At 43.8% G+C, this 19439-nt stretch overlaps 1 protein-coding gene and 1 long non-coding RNA gene across 3 annotated transcripts in view; one reads left to right on the plus strand and one right to left on the minus strand.

The window, feature by feature from the left end:
- LOC109456468 (uncharacterized) lies at positions 1-6899 on the plus strand. 2 transcript variants are annotated; one of them, XR_016018165.1, is made up of 4 exons: positions 1-326; positions 1814-1944; positions 3544-3569; positions 6775-6899. It is a non-coding gene; the product is annotated as an uncharacterized LOC109456468 (long non-coding RNA). The 2 variants fall into 2 exon arrangements; XR_002138871.3 differs by lacking the exon at positions 6775-6899 and having other exon boundaries at positions 5-326; positions 3544-3692.
- Positions 3702-19439, minus strand: part of IFT52 (intraflagellar transport 52) — a 26403-nt gene continuing 10665 nt past the window's right edge. Inside the window, exons 8-14 of the mRNA XM_019748786.3 lie at positions 16902-16988; positions 15612-15680; positions 11902-12056; positions 8197-8284; positions 7104-7212; positions 5206-5351; positions 3702-3985 (exon numbers count right to left, since the gene is read on the minus strand). Coding sequence (XP_019604345.1) covers positions 3938-3985; positions 5206-5351; positions 7104-7212; positions 8197-8284; positions 11902-12056; positions 15612-15680; positions 16902-16988 — 702 coding nt within the window. The 3' untranslated portion in view covers positions 3702-3937. The remainder of the gene's footprint in view (positions 3986-5205; positions 5352-7103; positions 7213-8196; positions 8285-11901; positions 12057-15611; positions 15681-16901; positions 16989-19439) is intronic.

Genomic DNA, 19439 nt, shown 5'->3' on the forward strand with positions numbered 1-19439 from the left:
CCACAAAGCACCCACTTAAGGCGCGCGCGCTCCGACTCAGGCACCGCGCGGGGCATCGCGGGAGTCTCTTCGCTACCTGACGTCACCAGGGGGCGCCTGCGCTCGGGGTCCGCTTGGAGCCCCTGGGGTTTCGGCGGCTTGGCCCCCCGCAACTGTCTCGCCTTCGATCCCGCCAGCCCCGCGCCCCCCGAGCCACCGTCGCTGGGAGACCTCCCTTGACGCCTGCCTTTTGGGGTCGTGCGGAGGAAGAAAAGCTCAGCGGATGAGAGGGAGCAGGGAGGGTACATCGCCGGCCTCTGACATTTTGGCGGTCACAGGAGTTCGCGGTTAGTAATCGCCCCGGCCCAGAGCCCTGTGGACCCCATTCTGCCTCTAGCCTCCCCTGATGACTCCCCGTGTGAGTCAGCAGCTCTGGACAAGCCCCTAACACTGCAAATTTCCTTTATGCTGTTTGTCACCGTTTTCTGCTCTTAGGAGGTTACTTTCTCTCCCGGATTAGATTATGGGCTGCATGCAGGAGCGCAGCCCTGGGGTGGAACAGTAGGCTTCAGGTTAAAATTTGGCATAAGCAAGATTTTTATTTTTAAAGTGTGTATTTCTTCCTGTCTCTTAAAGGCGGGGGGAAGAAGTTGATAATACTGGTTGCACAAAGGGGAACTGAATGCCTGAAAAGGGTGAAATTCTTTCTCTTCATCCTTCAGTTCCGTTTTCAGTTATTACCTAAATTTTTTTAAAGAAATTTTTAAATTTTGTTAAGGCATACGTAGTGCCCTGTGACCTTTTAGGGAACAGTAACTTAACGAAAGCCAAATAGATCTATGAATCATAAGATACCACAAAATTTCCTCCTTGCTCTTAGGGAGAGAAAAAGATGTTTTGTCACCTACGCACATCTCCCCTTTCTCATTGTTATCGCCTCTTCTTTTTGACACTGATGCTTCTCCAGTCAGAGGTGTATTTTACTCCAACAAATAAAATCTCCAATAATAAAATTATGCCATTACCTGCTAGGACTAGTACTGTAACTATTTTTTTTTTTTTTTTTTTTTTTTTTTAAGAATGAAGTTGAACCACTTGTTCAAGTTAGTTAACTTTTTTATCTCAAGAGGCTGGAAAAAGTTTGTGCCACAAAAAGTTCGTGCACATAGGTGAACAGCAACTGGGGTTAAAAGGCATTCTTATATTAATAGTTCATGTTTGAATTTAAAACACCCCTGCTCACTACCTTAACCAAGTGATTCAACTTCGTTTCACTAATAGAGGTCCAATCTGACCTTATTATACACAACATCACCTATGAAATAGTCTTGCCAAAAATGTTTAATTGAAAGCTGGTCAAGCCTTTAAACCTAACCTCCAGTTTGCAGGAAATAAAGGAGATAAAGGGAGAAGTTAGTAGACACCATGATGAAACTGTCAGATAAACCCAGAATGAGGGACACCTAATTTAATCTCATGAAAAAGTCAATGCCATTAAAAAAATAAACAAAAGAGGTAGGCAGACTAGAGACAAATCGAATGTGTGAACCATGACTGGATCCTGGCTTGAAAAAAAAATCTATAAAACATACTTTGGGGACAATTTGGAGGCATTTGAATAAGCATTAAATAGTACATGTAATAATGGTATATTGTAGTTATAGAATGAGTATATTTAGGGGTAAAGTGTTATATCTGATTTAATTTCAAGTGTTCAGTAAGAAAAATTAACATAAAGCATATATGGCAGTATGTTAATTTTTGAAAATAAATGGTGGGTACTGGTGTTTATTGTATTAGTCTTTCCACTTTTCTGTTTCAATTTTTTCATCAGAAGCTGGGGAAAACACATCCTTGCCAGAAGGCATCCATAGATGAAGGGGAAAAGGCCAGCTGACCCATGGCTATCCAGGCCTTGCCCCTCCAGGCACCTTCTCCAGTTAGGAGTGGTGGGAGAAGCCCCAGGTTAGTCGGAGGCCTGTCACTGCTCCTCTGTCCCTAGGGCTCCCTACGCCTCTGTGTCCCCTTTGGAAAGTGAAACTTTGTATTCGATTCAGATCCAAAAAGTTCCTCCTAAAATTGTAGGTATCTAGTTATCTATTGCTGCATAACCAATTGCTCCAAATTAATGGCTTAAAACTGCTATTATGTCTGAGGAGTCTGTGGGTCAGGAATTCAGAAAGGCCACAGCAGGGACAGCTTGTCTCTGCTCCATGATTCTGGGGCCTCAGGCCAACTCAAAGGCTGGGGGGGGGGGGGGGGGGGGCTTGATGCTGGGGAAAGAAAGAATCATTGGGAGGCATCTTTACTCACGTGTTTAGAAGTGATGCTGGTATACAGGTTGGGACCTCTGGCTGGTGGCCAGGACACCTGAACTTGGCCTATCCATGTAGTCTATCCAAGTGGCCGCAGACTTCTTGCATGGAGGTTTGTGGCTCTAAAGGTGAGTGTCCCAAGAGAACCAGGCAGAAGCTGTGTATCTCAGAAGTCACACAGTGTGTGTCACTGTCACCATAGTACCAGATTAAGAGAGGGAACATAAGACCTCACCTCTCGATGGCAGGAACATCAAACCCACAGTGTAAAAGAAGAGCATATGGGTTGGGAGATAATTGTTGAGTACATTTTTGGAATGCATTGTAAATACTACATTGCTACAACATTCCCTTGTTGTTCTATATCTGCTTGTCTCTTGACTGATCCCCAAATTGTGCCTTTGGAGCAAAGGGGCCTCCCCCTCCCCCAATACTCTGCTCTGGCTTGACTGCTCTGAATAAACCCTGCACTAGGGCTGCAGTAGGTAAGAGAATGGGAGCCCATGAACAGAGCTCTAACAAGAATAAATTATCTGAAATTCAGGATGTGACTTAAGCCTTTCTTCCAGACTAGACATCTTTTCTAAGCCCCACTTAGGGATTTCCACTTGCATGAACTGCCATTTTCTCAGCTGGATTCTTATGCTCCAAAACAGCTCACCCTTCAGAATCCCCATCTCCCCAAAGCCCCAGCACCAAGCAGTCAGGATCAAAATCCTGCCAATCTGACCTTCAACCCCCAGACCAAATCTATTTCAAAATACCACCTTTCCTATAACAGCACATTAGTCCACAGCCTCATAACTTTCCCTTGGGGTTAGCTCACACTCTCCCTCTAAATTGGCTTCCTTCCACAGTTTTGCTCTTTGTAAGACAAGAGCCCACCTGCTAAGCTAGTCCCATTGCACGACATCCCTTACACTCTGGCAGTGGCTCTGCAATATTCTGTCTGGTTTCAGGGTTCCCCAAAGCTGGTTCCCAGCACATCATACACGGCCATGAATTTCCACATCCGCTGCTCTATTCAAGCAGGTATAGTCTCTCCCATTGTCCTTGGGACAGACGATCACATTTTGCCTTGCACTGTACCCCAAAATGATAGAATGGAGTGCTTCAGGAGCTCAGAGGACCAAGTGTGGGTGGAGATAACAGCCTCCAAATGGTTGTGTCCTGTGGACAGCTGGGAGATGAAGGGGTGAGTGACCTATGTAAGGAAGGTACCTACCTACTATTTTATTTTTTTCATTAGGTGCAGTGGGGCAAACAGACTGTGGGGTAAGTTTGTTCTGCATTCTTTTGAACTCCAAAAATTATATCGTATTCACAAGCCTGAGAGTTATTTATGCCTTTGATAAAAGCAACTCAAATCCAGAACTGGAGTTGAAAGAAAACACTTCAATGAGACTGTTTCATAAATTATAAAAGTACAGATTCAATCCGATTTAATTTTAAAAAATGGAACGTATCTCACATAAGGATCTTCTAAGTTAGAAATGTTATACCTACGGAAGATACACAAACCTTCCACAGCTCATAGAAGAAAGAGTGTATATAGACAATTTTGATAAAGGAGTTCAGCAACAACTGAAAAATAGTTTACAAAGAGAATCAGGAGGCAGAAAATGCTTCCGGAGGCGCGGTCCTCAGAAATGGCTCTGGAATGCAGTTTCACTTGTATCAACATCATGTTCCTGGATGATGGAATAAGACATAGCATTTTAGTATTTCAGTACACAGCCTGAAATGTGAACTCTTTGGCGTTTTGGACTTTGATAGAGATTCTGAATGATCATTAATTGAGACACATAGGTAATCGGTGGCCAAATCCAGCCCCAGGGTCAAATTTTCACTACCAGGATAGGCTTTTGACCACTGCCCATCACCCACCGTGATTAGTGGGGAGCAAATGCCATTGAAGCCACTGATGCAAAGACCCACCAGACTTCTTACCTTGGCCTTGGGGGCTTGTCCCTGCCTTGCCCCCAAGGCAGCATTATTGGGAATCTACCTGAGCCCCCCATCTCACATTTCAGTGCTGAGCAGCTATATGAACACCTCGCTTCCGGGTACCGTTTATTCCAGAGCACTGTAATTGCCCGTATAGTCCCATCTCCCCATGTAGTCTCCCACTCCATGTAGCTCCGAGACAGCAAGGACTGCATTCACCCTGCTCACTGCTAAAGCCCCGACATCTAGCACTATATGCCTGGCACATACGAGGCATATAGTATGAGTACCCAGCAGAGCCAGCCCCTTGCCAGCAGAGGCTCAGACCCTCAGGATCTAAACTCCTAACTGTATCATAACGTAGAAAAATGGACTCTCTGTACTGTTTTATAGCCCTTTCCTCCCACCCCATTTACTATATCGTGAATGTCTTCCCAAGTCGTTAAACACACTTTACACATTTTTAATCTTATGGATGTTCCCTAGGTACTTAACCAGTTCCTTCCCGATGAAGATTTTGTTCTATTAAAACTGTTGCACTGAGCAAGTGGGTGCGTGAATCTATACACATTCAGGGTTATATTATTAAGACAAATGCTGAGGATTAGATTGCTGGGTCAAAGGATACATTTTTAGGGCTTATGAACGATATTATAAAAAATGTCTCCAGAAAAGTGGGACCAATTTATTCTCCCATCAGTAGTGTATGCATGCTCATTTACGAACAGTAGTTGGGCATTTAATTTTAGAAATCCTGTCAAGGGACTGACAAAACAAAGGCCAGGTATAATTTTAAAGTTCTTGGTCCCCAGTCCAGAGAAAGGTGTTTTGTTCACCTAGTACATAGCACATACTTAATAAACACTTGCAGAATGAATGTATGGCCTAAAACACAAGAAACCCAGTACGGATGATACTGTCACTCAAAGGGCTCCCACTTCTGCAGGCCTTCTAGGCTCTGTACCTGGTTCAATTTCTTGAATTCCACCACTTGGAAGAAGATGTGCTCAAGAATATGTTTGGCATCTTGTTGGTCCTTTGGTAGTTTACTGGTTACTCCAAGAATGTCACCACACTTCCTGACATAGAATTCCAGGTCTTCTTCAGTACCTAAGCACAGTTGGGGCAGTTAGAGAAACCCTTAACTTCCCCAAGTACAGACCTACAGTTTAGTTATCCCCTGTTAGGTTCCTCCATCTCAAGTTCACGCACCTCTTCCTAGGGTAATGTCACCACAGGACTTAAACAGTGACAAACTGTAGAGATTTCTGATGTGCTGCTTTTATAAATTAGGGCACTAGTGTGACACTCCTAAGTAGAATGCTGGACGGGCCCTGGCTCTCCTAGTCCCAGGTCCAGCATTCCTACATTACAAAGAATAGCAACCAGTAGGAAATAAAATTACCATTCTCTGAATGCAGCATGGACCATTATGAAAAGGGCATATGGGTATTTTAAATAGCATTTATTACACTATCCCCACCATTATTACCTAGGGTAATTACTGCCACGTATGCCTATATATTTACATATGTGTAAAAAATGGGATTAAACAATAATAGTTCTGTAAGTTGCCTTCATCATTTAATGATGTAACATGAACATCCCATGTCAACACTTATGCTCCACATCTTTCTTTTAACAGATATATAATACTTCACTTTATTTCATATATTTTTTAACCAATCCCCCTACTGATGGACCATTAAACTGTTGCCAAGTCTTTGAATGCTACAATTCATATCTCTGTAGCTGTATCTTTTAGTTCTGCATTTCACAAGGATTTCTGGAGGACAAGTGCTAGAAATGGAAATGCTGGGTCAAAGCATCTGATCCTTCACAGGTCTATTATTCCTACTGGACTAACCACTATGTCTTGCTAATTGTTGATTGCCCAGCACCTACCACAGTGCCTGGCACAGAACAGAGATGCAATTAAGGTGTTTCACACTGAACGATGTTCATTTTTACATACTCCTTTCTGGTCTCTGGACACATACGGGTATTGTTCACACAGCTGGAATCCTGCTAGACGTGCAGTTTCCCATCTTGCTTTCTTTATTTAGGATTCTCACTTAAATTCTATCAGTGTCACTCGCTGGCCTTTGGAAACCTCTTTAGTAATGACTACATGTTGTTCCATCGACCGAATGTTTCACAATTTACTACCAGTCTCGTGCTAGTGCACAAACACTAAGGTTATGCCCAATTATATTTTATTTTTTAAGTAATGCAGTAATCATCTGTGTACCTTTATTTATCTCCTTAGATTCCCAGCAGTGGGGTCACTGCCTCATAATGAATGGGGAGTTTTATGCCCCTGAGCACGTGTGTGCAGACCCAGTTGCTGTGCTGGGGGTGGTGCACAGCAGGGAAAGCACTGGGCCCCGAATCAGAAGTACCACCCATTGTGCAGCTGTGTGGCTGGGGACTCGTTTCCACATCCACATGTCAAAGTGGGCACCCTTGACTCTATTCCTTCCAACTGGAAGTCTAATTCTTTTGGCCCTGACTGAATTTTCCTATTTAACAGCTCCTATGACCAATGACTGAGATTTGCTATGTGGCAGCCAGGGTCAGAATTCACCCTATGGTAAGTCACTGAGAAGGTCAGAACTAAGGACCTACAGGGATTACAGCTGAGACTCTGGCTTCTCCATAGTACCACGTTCTAACTCACTGAGCTAACTGGCCTCGAGAGAAATAATCACCATCATTTATGTGAAATAAACAAAAATTGTAACTGTATACTCCTGTTCATATTTTTGTTCTCCCTAGACAAATGCTAAGCTTTCTCTCATGGCATATCTCAGAAGTTCATAATTAAACAAAACTCATAAAGGCAAACGTGGCCACACTTACACTTATTGGTAATCTGAGCAAGCCGTGCCTTCTCAGAAGAGAACGTCTCATCTAAGTCAAACAGCTCCAGTGGAGGAGGTGGCAATTCCCTGAAACTGGGAGGGAAGACCTAAAAGGAAATAAAGTCTGTCATGGAAGAGTATATCCAAAGCTGTAAATGACTGTGATGAGACATAAGGGAAATGAGAGGCCAACTCAGCCCTTCCCTGGGATGAACCCCCGCAAACACCTATCACCTCCTCCTGCCCTAACCCATTAGACCACATCAAGGAAGACGTCCAGCCCATGGTAAACAACCAAGCAGAACCAGCTCTAACTATACCGCTACACTGACCAAGCTGGCACACAGTGCCCATTAACTCGTGCAACGCACAAAGCCTGGGGCATGTTAGGCTTGTCTGTGGTGAACATTTGATTGTACAACTTATTTCTCATTTAATCATGAGATCTTTAAGGACAGAAATTGGGTAAGCAGATCTAGATTGGTGTAGAAAGCACTGAACTCAGAGCCGGAATTCACAGGTATGGACCACTGGTGTGGATGTATGTTTAACTACCAATTCTTAATACATAACACAACAAAAGGCCTGATGTGCAGCATTTGTCATTGTCTGTCATGTAAATCCTTCCATCAGTTTCAAGCTACCAAGATGAAGCCAACTGGCTCATAATATTCCAGAATGTGGTGGGATAAAATAATTTTGAAGACGAGTTAATGCTGGACTGGAATGTTGAAAAATCACCTACATACACATGACAATCCACTGGGCTGTTAGAACTTGGCTCTAAATCTGAGTGCCTATTGCCTGGAAAGCTGCGGCACAAAGCTTTTTACCTAGAAATTCTCCAACCCCAAGAGCTGGGAAATGTTTCACAGTCAGAAAAGTCCACGCCCTTGATTTCTGAGCTGGGAACTACACCAAATGGAAGTCCTTGTGGAATGCTAATAGGTTTGCTCTCTGTGCACGTTTAGAGCCAGAGAAATGTGCCTCCATGAGGAGTGGCACAAATGGCATCGGAGGGATCCACAGGAGGGGCCCAGCTGGCAAGGGAAGGGCAAACAGTGGGGTTCTGCAGCGGCACACCTACTCACCGCTGGCTGAAGGGCTGGCAGCGGCGTCTCAAACTGAGGTTGGATGAGCTGGAGAGGTTCATATTTCACATTTAGCTGTTCATGAGCCCTGTGTTAATGAGACAAGAAAGCAGGGAGCAAGATGAGACACTGCAGAGAACATATGACTGGTCACAGTCACACTGGGCTCTTCTCCATCAAATCAGGTGGTTCAGCATTTTGGAGAAAACACAAAATGTGTTGTTCTATGTAATGTAATGATCCTTTCATGAATCTTCTCTAGGGTATCACACAGTATGACTTTACTGAGAACTGAAAGAGCAAGTCCTTTCAGTTTCATGTCGGGCTGCTCTATACGTAGGCTTTTTATTTTTACCCAATGAACACTGTGACTCTTGGAACTCACTGTTTCCTTATTTATTTTCACCATCGAGACAGGAGTCAAATCTGAACTGTGCTTCTGGCAGTTGAACAGATAGATCTGTACAGTATACACTTCATATTTGTTGATTATTCAGTCAACAAATATTTACTGAGCATATACTACGTACCAGGAAATTTTATGCACCAGCAGTAGAGCAACAGTGAAAAAAGAGACCAAGACAGGCCTGTGTGGGACTTACATTCCTGTGGAGGAGAGACACATAATAAACAAAACCCAGGATGCCAGGTGTTAGTGAGCATTATGAAGAAAAACGGATCAGGAAAGAGGTCACACGGTTAAGAAATGACAAAGGCAAGATTAGAACTGAGACCTGGCCTATCCCTGCCAAACAGAAGCCCCATGACTCAATCTATCTGAAAGCAGAATGTCATTGGGGCAGTTCTAGCTCAAGACCCCACCACTGAACACACATACAAAGAATCCTGCTGCCAGGTCCTGTCCTCGGCCATCCCAGCCGTGATTTTCTGCTTTCTGTCCCCAGATGGAGCTGACTGTGCTGAAGCCCTGTGTTAATAATAATACCAATTCCATCAAGCCTTCCCTTTTCCCATTCAGCTCACCACCTGCCCCTATCGTCGTCCTTCTAGTAGTCAACGTGTACTTGATGAAGGTGGGGATGGGTGGAGAAACTATTCTTAAAACCTAGCAAAACCTAATTCAGAAAGCTGATCTGTATGGGGAAAAGGAAAGAAAAAATACCAATGCTGAATACAAATCTGTGAAATGGGGCTGAGCTGTGTATGTCCAGAACGCTGTGGCCCGACCGCTGACACTGCATTTTCACCACCCCATGTTTCAGTCCCCAACCCACTGGACCATGAACTTTGCGGGCAGGGGCTCCACACCACTTATCTCTACCTCATAGCCCACAGGCAGCAGTCAACGCTGACCAACAGATGAAGTTACTTCAGAGCTACACCCTACAGACGACAGAAATATTTAAAGACTAATTGAATTTTTACTCAGAAAAGAGAAACTGCGTTCAAAAGACATTACTAGCAAATAAAAATACCTCAGAGCACCATATAGAAACTGTAAGCCAGGAACTACTGCCCTTTGCGATGGCATGAAGACAAATATAATTAAAACAGCCGTCCAAGCCTCTGAAATATCCACTATTTGACTCTGCTAACCCTGAAATAGCAGACAGCTCTAATCAAGCCCTCATTCAACACTGCACAGCGGTCACGGTAGCCCGTCTAAACCACATCAGGAGAGAAGCAGGCTGAAATGGCAGGAGCTGGGTAACTGTAACTGGCTAGTGAGGCAGCCTGATGTATCTTCATTATTCTGAGAAAAGCCCTGCACTACAGTGGAGGAGCCCGTGGCCCGACTCCGGCCTCCCCACTTCCGTGGCACTGCCTCCTCCCTGGGCTCCCAGGGACGCTGCTGTCCACAAGCGCGGTCCTGCCCCTCTGGCTGCTTTTCCCCAGCTTGTCACAGGCCCTCCTCTTCTGCCTCTCAAACATCGGCAGCTGTGAGGCCTTGACTCGAGCCCCATTCCCACCCTCATGCTGCGCCTGGGTGTCCCCAGTTTGTCGCGGTTTCCCCCACCGCCGTATGTAGATGCCTCCGTGTCTACACTAGTATTTCCACCTGCACATCTTCACAGGGAACCCTCTTGGCTTCATGGGATGGAAAGTGCCTGGAAAAGAACTCATTTCTCTGTCCTCGTCCTGCATTCTTCGTGCCAGTTCTCAGCACCACCAGTTACCTACATCCCTAAGGGAGAACACAGCCGCTCAGACATTTCCATCACAGCCTCCCGTGGCCCAGGTCTTGCGATTCTTTCTCCCCAAACACCTCTCGAAGTCACAGCGACTTCTCTGACTAGCTCTACCTTTCAACCCCCCTGCTCTGCTGTAACAGTCTCCTAACTGGTTTCTTCCCTTCTACTTTTCCTTTATCCCAAAGAATTGTACAAATTGCTGCAAGAAATGGTTTTGGGTTGCTTTGGAAAACAGATTCCACCATGTCCGTTCTCGAGAGGTCCTTCCTGGTACCCCATTTACAAATCTGACCCTTGCCCTGAGCCTCAGGCGCTTTGTCTTGACTTACTTCTGTAATGCTCGGGCATGTCTCCTCAAGTGCTGGCACTAGGGAATGTGGGACAGTAGGTTGCAGGTAACTTCAGAGGACCGATTTTTAAACTATTACCGAGTTGGCCTTGTTAGAAGTCAAGGCTAAGTGCAGTCCAAAGGGCATTTAGGAGGAATGTTCCTTGCGTGGACACACCTGCATGTGTGACTGTCCGGGGCTTTGCTCACATAAGTTACACTGCTGCAGGACGCTCTCTTCCAACACATCCACCGCGTCCTGACATCCTTCTCACCCCTTAAAGCACAGCACCCAGCACAGTGCCAAGCAGACGCAAGGCCGCCAAAAAATGTTTGCTGAAATAATCAATGCCTGGCTAAAAGGGCCCCTCTTTCATAAAGCTTTCCGTGCTCGGCCCAGTCAGAATCAAATTCACTTTCATCATTATGCCCGTGGCCTCCAGTTTTATATTTCACATTTAGCATTAATATAATAACCTAGTATCATGGCTTCTGTCTCCTCCGTAAAACCACACACTTTAGTAGGTATAGTGCTTCGTATGGTAGGAGCTCTATAAGCATTTGTTGAACTTGAACGTAAGTGTAGGGGTAGGAAGCTAGACAATCATCTGTAGCTGCACCCTCAGCCTTTGGTTTATTCAGATGTAGATTCCATGCCAGGCCAACAATACTCAAAAAAGTTAGTCGCTGCCCCTGTATTAGGGATGAACAACAACAAGCGGGCAATAAAACAAGGTAGAGCCCTAGCTTAACAGTCATTCAGGCCTGGCTTGAATCCCTGCTACCACCCTGTGAGGATACCTTACCCTCTTTAAGCCTCAGGTGGCAATGAGGCAGGTAACTCAGAGGATTCCCGCAAGTATTAAGTGAAGTGACAACGTGGAGTGCTTATAGGGTGATTAACTACCTTGGTTTACTGAGGGGATGCCTGGGACGGGGGACTCTGTGCTAAAACCAGGAAAGTCCCAGGCAAACCGGAACAAGTTGGTCACCCTAAAAGCCTGACACAGGCCTGGCCTACAGGAAGGGCTAACAACAGCTGGCAGTTTTGTGTGCGTCAGCGCCTCCAACCCAATACCCCAGCTCTCTGTCGGCCTCGTCACAGACTTGAGCACATTTTGCATACCACATTGGCCGTGACCCTTACTCCAGTCCCCAGGCTCATTTTCAAACCAAACACTCAGAACGGAGTACAGTGCAGCTCAAAGAGCCACAGGTACTGACTTGATGACCTTGGGGAGGGAGGTGGTATCCAGCTGGTGAACAGAGAGATCGAAGAGGGTGGTAAAGTCCCGTGGGTTCTCATCGCCCTCCTGGAGACACACTCGAAGCCGCTCGGACAGGGTGGCCGTGTCGGGCAGCATCATGTAGTCGGAAATCTGAAAGCCACAAGAGGGTTCCTTTCAGCAAGGCAGGAACAAGAATTTAACTTGTCAAGCCGCCAATGTCTCAAGCCTAAATGTGCAATATTTACACTCGCTTGCCAAACGATTTCACTATTCATCATCCCAGATAACTAAACCTTAAATAAGCCCCTTTATGTGGAAAGAGGAACAAAAGTCACTTGGCTAAACCCCAATGCGGGCTAAATCCAAACCTCCATTTACTCGTGCTGGTATTCACAAGCTGAACACAGCCGGAGAAACACACCACCAAGCAGACTGGTCTGTTTTTAATTTCATGATCATTGATCTTGAGTGCTCAGCAATCAACTATATTCCCCCAGTCCATCCACGTTCCCCTTCTCCTAGGCAATACTTTCCTTTTGTCACACCAACCATGTAAAACGATTTTCCCTTTCTTGATTTTAGCTGATGACCTTATTTTCTAAGTCAGTGAGAAAATAGAAGCAATCACAAAAGAAAGTCCACAAGCTCCCCCGCTCCCACATCTACCCACCTACCAGCACCTGGCCCCTACACTCTGCATTCTCTCCCGTTACATGTACGAACCCCTGTGTCTCCAGCACAGACAACCCCTAACTTGGACCCTAGATCCCAGCCTTCTCACCAACCAAGGACACGCCTCCAGCACTGCTGAGAGCCCTTAATGATGACACATGCTGTGTGTTGGTAACAGAAAAACCTAAATGTCCATCAGTAGGAGACTGGCTACAGTACAAACAGTGAAAAACACACTTAAAAAATGGAACACATAAAAGCTCTCTGTGCATAAATATGGAAACATCTCCAAGGTATATTGGTAATTTTAAAAAGTAAGGTGCTGGACAGTGTCTACACACACTGTACATAGTAGCATTTGTGTAAAACAAGGGGGAAATAGAGGGTACACATCCGTATTTCCTTACGTATGTATAAGGTACTTCTGGAAGAATGTATGAGAAACTGCTAAGATTGCTGTCAGTGGGGAGGGGGTCAAAGTGGCTGGGGAAAGAGAAGGCAGACGTTCACTGGGCATGCCAAGCTATGTGAATGCAGTCCCTATTCAAAAAAAAAAAAGTGTTTGGATTTAAATAAAAGCATGCTGGCAACAAGAACTTTATTCCTAATTGCCCCTTGAACTACACTTAGCTTTCAGTTCTGACAAGGTCAACTCGGTCATAGTTTAAAAATCTGTCTGAAGTCACCTGCGACATACTGGTCCACATTCCCTAGTGCCAGCACTTGAGGAGACATGCTTGAGAATTACAGAAGTAAGAAGTCAAGACAAACCGGCTTGCTTTTTTCCATATCCCGAGGGCTAAAAACTCCCTCAATCCTCAAATGCTTTCATAGACAAGAAAGAAGGATAAACAAGTAACTGCTCTTCCCTGTAATATTGAGCTGTTTTAGAGGCTTCGACCCTCTGAGGTGACAGGGGGCTGAGGTGAGAGTGACGACAAGGGCTAGGGCTGTGCCAGGACACCCAGAACATAGCACAGAGATCAGCAATGGACCCAGCAACACCAGCGGCCCAGAGGCTGACTCTCATCTCTGCACAGAGGCCTGCTACAGACTCCGAGTTCAGAAAACCATCAAGACCTTAGGTGGCCAGACAGAAACATAAAAGTCCTCCCCCCACCACTGGTTTTCACAACTTCCTAGCAGATTCTGAGGTTAAAACTTGTTACGTAAATCCCTTTGACTATTGAGCTACCATTGTCTTTAAGTACCATTTGAAACTGCGCTGTATTGTCTGGGTTTGAAACCTGTTCGGATAGAACAAGATTTGATCTGAAAACAGAGGAAGTTCAGGTTTTCAGAATTTACTTTGCAATGCTACTGGATCCAGCCTTTTACTTTCCAAAGCCTTACAATACAAAGGACATTTTTCACCAGGTCTCACATCTGGAAGACACGTGAAACTGCCCGGTTTTAGAGCCAGGCTTTCACAACCCTACATCCCTCTGCCTTTCTACTGCTGCTTCCCTTCTGCACCAGTCCAGTGTCGCACGTGGTGGACAGTGAACAACAGAGAAAAGGCACAGGCTCCGGAATCAGCCGGAGTGGGAGTTAAAGTGGCTTGGCGGGGACCCTGAAGAATTTACTTACTTCAGTTTCCTCAGTTAGAAAACAAGACTGACAGAAACTTAGCAACAGCAAGGTAGCCACACAGAACAGGAGGAGATGCAGCGTGCCTTACTGCTGCTTCCCTCGATCCACGACACTGACTAGGAGTGGCAGCTGCCAAAGATCCGTCCACTCAGGGCTGGGTCCTGTGAGATCTGAAAAGCGAATTCCTGGCTGTACCCAGTTCTTTTATTTTGGGGGTTCACATCACTTTTCAGGAGGAATTTAAGCAAAAGAGCTATATACTTAATGCTTCCATATACAGGAGTACTTTAGACATGGGGCGCTCCTGTTTCCGAACTCAAGTCAGCCCCTGGAGGCCATGTCCTCAGCTGAGGGAGGAAGCAGGCAGGAGGCCACCAGTTCTCACTGCCTTCTCACGCACCCCCTGCTGTCCCTAGCCAGGAAATCATTTTCCTGACATTTCAGGGGTTAAGAAACAGAGAAGCGATTGCAGAATGAGTACACTTGACTCAGAAGGCCTGGGTTTGGGTCCTGGCTCTGCACTTGCTTGATATCTGGACATACTGCAATCTTGCAGAATCTCCATTTTCTCATCTATAAAATGGGAATAAGACCATCTACCTCCCAGGGCTGCTATGAGGCTTAAATGAGATGATTTCTGTGGAAGTATAAGATACACAGTGCCCGATATATAATAACTACAAAAAGTTTTTTTAAAGTCTTATAGACATATAGTACTTTTTACACCTTTTAGTTTAATAAGTAAATTTACATCTATGCATTTAGGCCTCACACTCAACCTGTAAGGCAGAGAACACAGGCAGTAGTGCCCCCTAGAGAAAAGGTCAGGATGAACAAAGTTCAGAAATAACCTCCTCAAGGTCCAAGGGCAAGCAGTGGAGCAGGACTAGAGCGCAAGGTCTTGGTTCCTAATCCGGCACTGGCTTCCTGACCTTCCCTAGTCTGATAAATATTATCCAATGCCTTTAGGGTCGTTATTCCCAAAGGCAACAAAATTACAGTTTAAAACTTACATTCCGATGATCTTGTTTCTTCATGAAAAATTATTTTTATATCCTTCATATTTCTGAAAGAAGTATTTCTCCATAGATACTGACTGTGAAAGTTTGGGTCAGGGAACATATTTTAAATTCTAGTTATGATAGATAGATAGATAGATGATAGATAGATGATAGATAGATAGATAGATAGATAGATAGATAGATAGATAGATAGAGTCCCACCCCAATTAATTCTACGAATAATTATATAATTTATTGATTTATTATTTTTTACAGCGTGGCCTTCATCTCCCCAAAAAGCATCACTTCTGTCCATCTCTGTCTTACAGATAAAGTGAAGTAAGAGATACACATTCCTTTGCAACTATTAGAAGTGATGCTGAGGGAAGCTGGACCCGTTCTTCATTTAAAAGTTTTTTAACGACTCACAACCTCCTACCTCTGGGTCCTCAGCATCAATCTGGTTTAGGTGGATGTCTTCTGTTGTGAGCCACTGGACAACAACATCCTGGATTTAAAAAAATAAACCGGATCAGACACTTGGTTATGTGAGAAAGCTGAAGGAAGGAATAGAGAATTAAATCAATCAAGGAAAAGTGATAAAGGAAAAAAGACAAAACCAGTGATTTGGATAAGGGTAATCACCCTTCTCTTTATGAAATCATATGAAAACTTCAGCTTTCCTCACAATCCTGCCACTTTTATTATCGGAAATGTATTATCTTAGGGCACTCTAACCTCTAATCACAAGCCAGCATTTATTAAAACGTTCCCAGTCCCAACGCAATCCCGTTCAATGTGCTGATGACAGAACTTAAAAAGTAGAATACATCTAGATCCCTCCAGAATATGTCTAGTGACACTGGAACTTCATGTGGATTCCACAGAAACAAGAACTTAATCAATCTCCCAACACATAGAGCCTTGAAGGCTTCTAGGTCTCCAAGGCTGAAGGACTTTATTTCATTAAATGAGAAAGCTCAGTGGGAACTTCTTCCTCGGCAAGTGACTCACTGGAATGGCACTGATGTATAGCTTCGCATGGTCTATCATCCTTCACAAGACACGTTGCCTTCACACTATTCTGACTAGCAATTGCAATGCCTGTACCTCATTCCCCACATCAATCAGTGACCAGGCCTACCATAACCGCGTCTAAATACCACTCTTGCCCACCAGCCCCTCCCCTCTTTCACACCTTCACTACCTTCCTTCAGGCCCTTGTTCCTTCTTGCCTGGCTGACTCCCCCAGCCTCCTAATCCTGACTGGCTCCAGGCTCCTCCTCCTTCCCACCTTCCATATGCCTGACAGAGGGGTCTTTCTAAAACACAGATCTGATTATGCCCAGGGGTGCTGAGCACCGTACAAGAGATCCCCGTGGCTTTCGCAGAAAGTTCAAGCTCCTGGGCTTTACACACAAGGCCATGGCTGGGCTTGCTCTTCCCCACTTCCCCACGGTCGGCTTCCACCCCAAGCTTGCATGCTTAGAAATGCTCGTCACATCCTTCTCAATTTACTTCTCTGTCTCTCATGCGCTCCCTCATTGTGCCATATAGTCTCAAAGTACAGACTATGCCTGAGCCAACTTTATATTCTTAGTGACTGGCTCATAATGGGCTCTGAACAGCTGGTTTTAAATGAATAGATGAACTTGGCAGTATTTTTTTAAATGATATGAAAATCGTACTGACACATTATACATTAATAGGACGAAATAGGAAAGCTTACCATGATTTTGCTGTTTTCTTCTTTATCCAAATATTGGTCACTGAACATGTGACATGAGCCAAGCACTGCCAGCTTCCCACCTTGGTTCTGTCGATGACAAAGCAGGGTCAGAGGCTCAGATCCTAAAACACACTGCATGCATCCTAGTCCCCAAACACTGATCACAATCACGTGAGCAACTGTCTTATATACGAATGTGTCGATTCTCATCAGGATTTTAACAATCTAGAAGTATCAACTATAATAACCACATTCCAATCTGCTTCTCATTGTAGACACTTCTATATTCTATTTGACTGTAACAAAAAGCCTTATGAATTGGTTCTATAGCATTGTCCCATGGTTAGTTATCTTATGAATGAAGATCATGACCTTAAAGGGAAAAAAAAGATAAATCCAAAGATAATTCACAGAGTTAAAGACATTTACAAGTATTTAACTAAGACCCAAACAGGAAACTAAGCCTCGAGCATGATAAATTCATAAAAGAAATAACTGGTTAATAAAACAAATTTAATATTAGTAATTTTAAACAAATCAAAACAAAGTATTTTTGCCTATTAGATTATTAAATATGAAAAAAATGACTACAAACAGTGTTGATCAGGTTTCAGTGAAATAAGTTCTTTCACACATTGTTGCTGAAACTCTCAACAAGTGCAAAAAAGCCGTTTGAAATATAAAAAAATTCTATGTACTGTTTGATAGTCATAATCACAAAAAATTAGAAATAAGTCCAAATGTTCAACTACAAAAAAAATGGTGACGAATAATGCAACCTCCTCCAACTATTAAATTATATATTACAACGAGTTTTCAGTAACATGTAGGGGGAAAAGTACACTATACATTTTACAGCTATCCTAGTTGAAAGCTTGTAAGGCAAATAAACAAAAATGAAGCACAAGCAAAAGTGGGAGAAAATGATCAAAACATCAGCCTGGGCTGCCTCAGAGTAGCGCAGTGCGAAGCGTTCTTGTTTTCCTCTCTGCATTTTTCAATTTTTCTACAAGGAGCACATATTACTTTTATTATATAATGAAAAAAGACAGTACAATATTAAAAATACAAAATGAAAGCAGTTTTTCTAGCAGCGTCACACACAAGGAACAGGCACAGTTATGGTGGCACTAGGACAGAAGTACACCTAAGCCAGAGATGTCAAGAGATGCAAACACGAATTCCATAAATAAAACAAAATTTGCAAATAAACTTTCTTTGACTTATACTACACTAAAAGCAAATGCTTCATAGGAAAAGTAATACTATTACTATACCATCACTACTGAAAATAGATGTTACTGAGGACAGGAAGTGAGTTGGGTGGAATTCTACAGAAAGGGCAAGTGACTGAATGAATTCGGCTGTGATCTGAATCCACACATGTAAATAAATACAGGAAGGGAAGAGAGAGTAAAGGACTTTGCTTTCTCACGACTACGACAGTTAGGCTTATTGTTTCTGTTCTTTATCTTCTTTTCCTTACCTCATTTATTTCAAATAGATTACAGATCTTCCTTTAATCCTTTTATTCTGTCCTGACAGAGATTCTACCATTGTCTTTGGCTTTCTTTTCCTGCATTTGTCTATAATTTGTTCCAATTAAGTAAGAGTATGTTCACTCAAGGATCGATTTGGCCCTTCAATATTAACACGTCTACCCCAGTAAACCAAAGACCTAGAAAGGTTCATGATAGGCTCAGTGAATGGCCCTCCGAGGAGGCAGAAACCCCACACCACCACCCCAGCGCTTGCCAGTGCCTGCTCATGGTTTCCAAAAGGTGGACAATGGCCCTCGCTCTACTGGTTCATCTCTCAAGCTTCGGAGTGACAGGCGACCACCTCTGTGAAAGACAGTGTTTATAAGGCAGGACTGAAGGCCTGTGAGGAGGACACAATGGGCCTTAAATGGCAGGTGATGGGCAGATGATAAACTTCTGAGTTCTAGAAGGATCATGACACTTAACACAGAATTCTGTACCCAACAGACGCTCCATAAAAATCCACTGATTAAGCCAGGTAAAATCTCTGTGTGCAGTTAAAACATCAAATAATTATAGTTCTAATGTTCAACTACCAGAGGTCCCCGTCTCATTACTTGTGTGCTTATAAACTGACACTTCATGTAAACCAAATCTTGAATCATTTAATAATACTTTAATTTTAAAACAAGATTTCCAGCTGTTTGGGAATAACTATCATAATAGCTATATGAATTTTGTCTAAATATCATCTTCCAAACATAGCATAGACATTTATTTACTTCATAATAACACGACGTCAGAGCTTTTAAATATGGGAGGAAAAGGTAATACCTAGGTCCCACAAAGAAAAAACAGTGTGTGAGGAATTAGAGACATCTAGGTCTCTGGAGAAAAACTAAGAGGTCAGCTGGTGGGTTCTCCATCTTGATGGGCAGATTAAGGTAAATTCAGCAAAACCTGAACTGAAAAGGCAGTGGAAAAGCTGGGTCATGATGAGGAGGGCTGTGTTCAATGGGACCACCTGGTCCCATATTTTGTGGGGTTTCCAGGATGA

This window comes from Rhinolophus sinicus, chromosome 13, assembly GCF_057876585.1.
Source record: "Rhinolophus sinicus isolate RSI-liver-muscle chromosome 13, RSI-T2T, whole genome shotgun sequence".
Classification (NCBI taxonomy): Eukaryota; Metazoa; Chordata; class Mammalia; order Chiroptera; family Rhinolophidae; genus Rhinolophus; species Rhinolophus sinicus.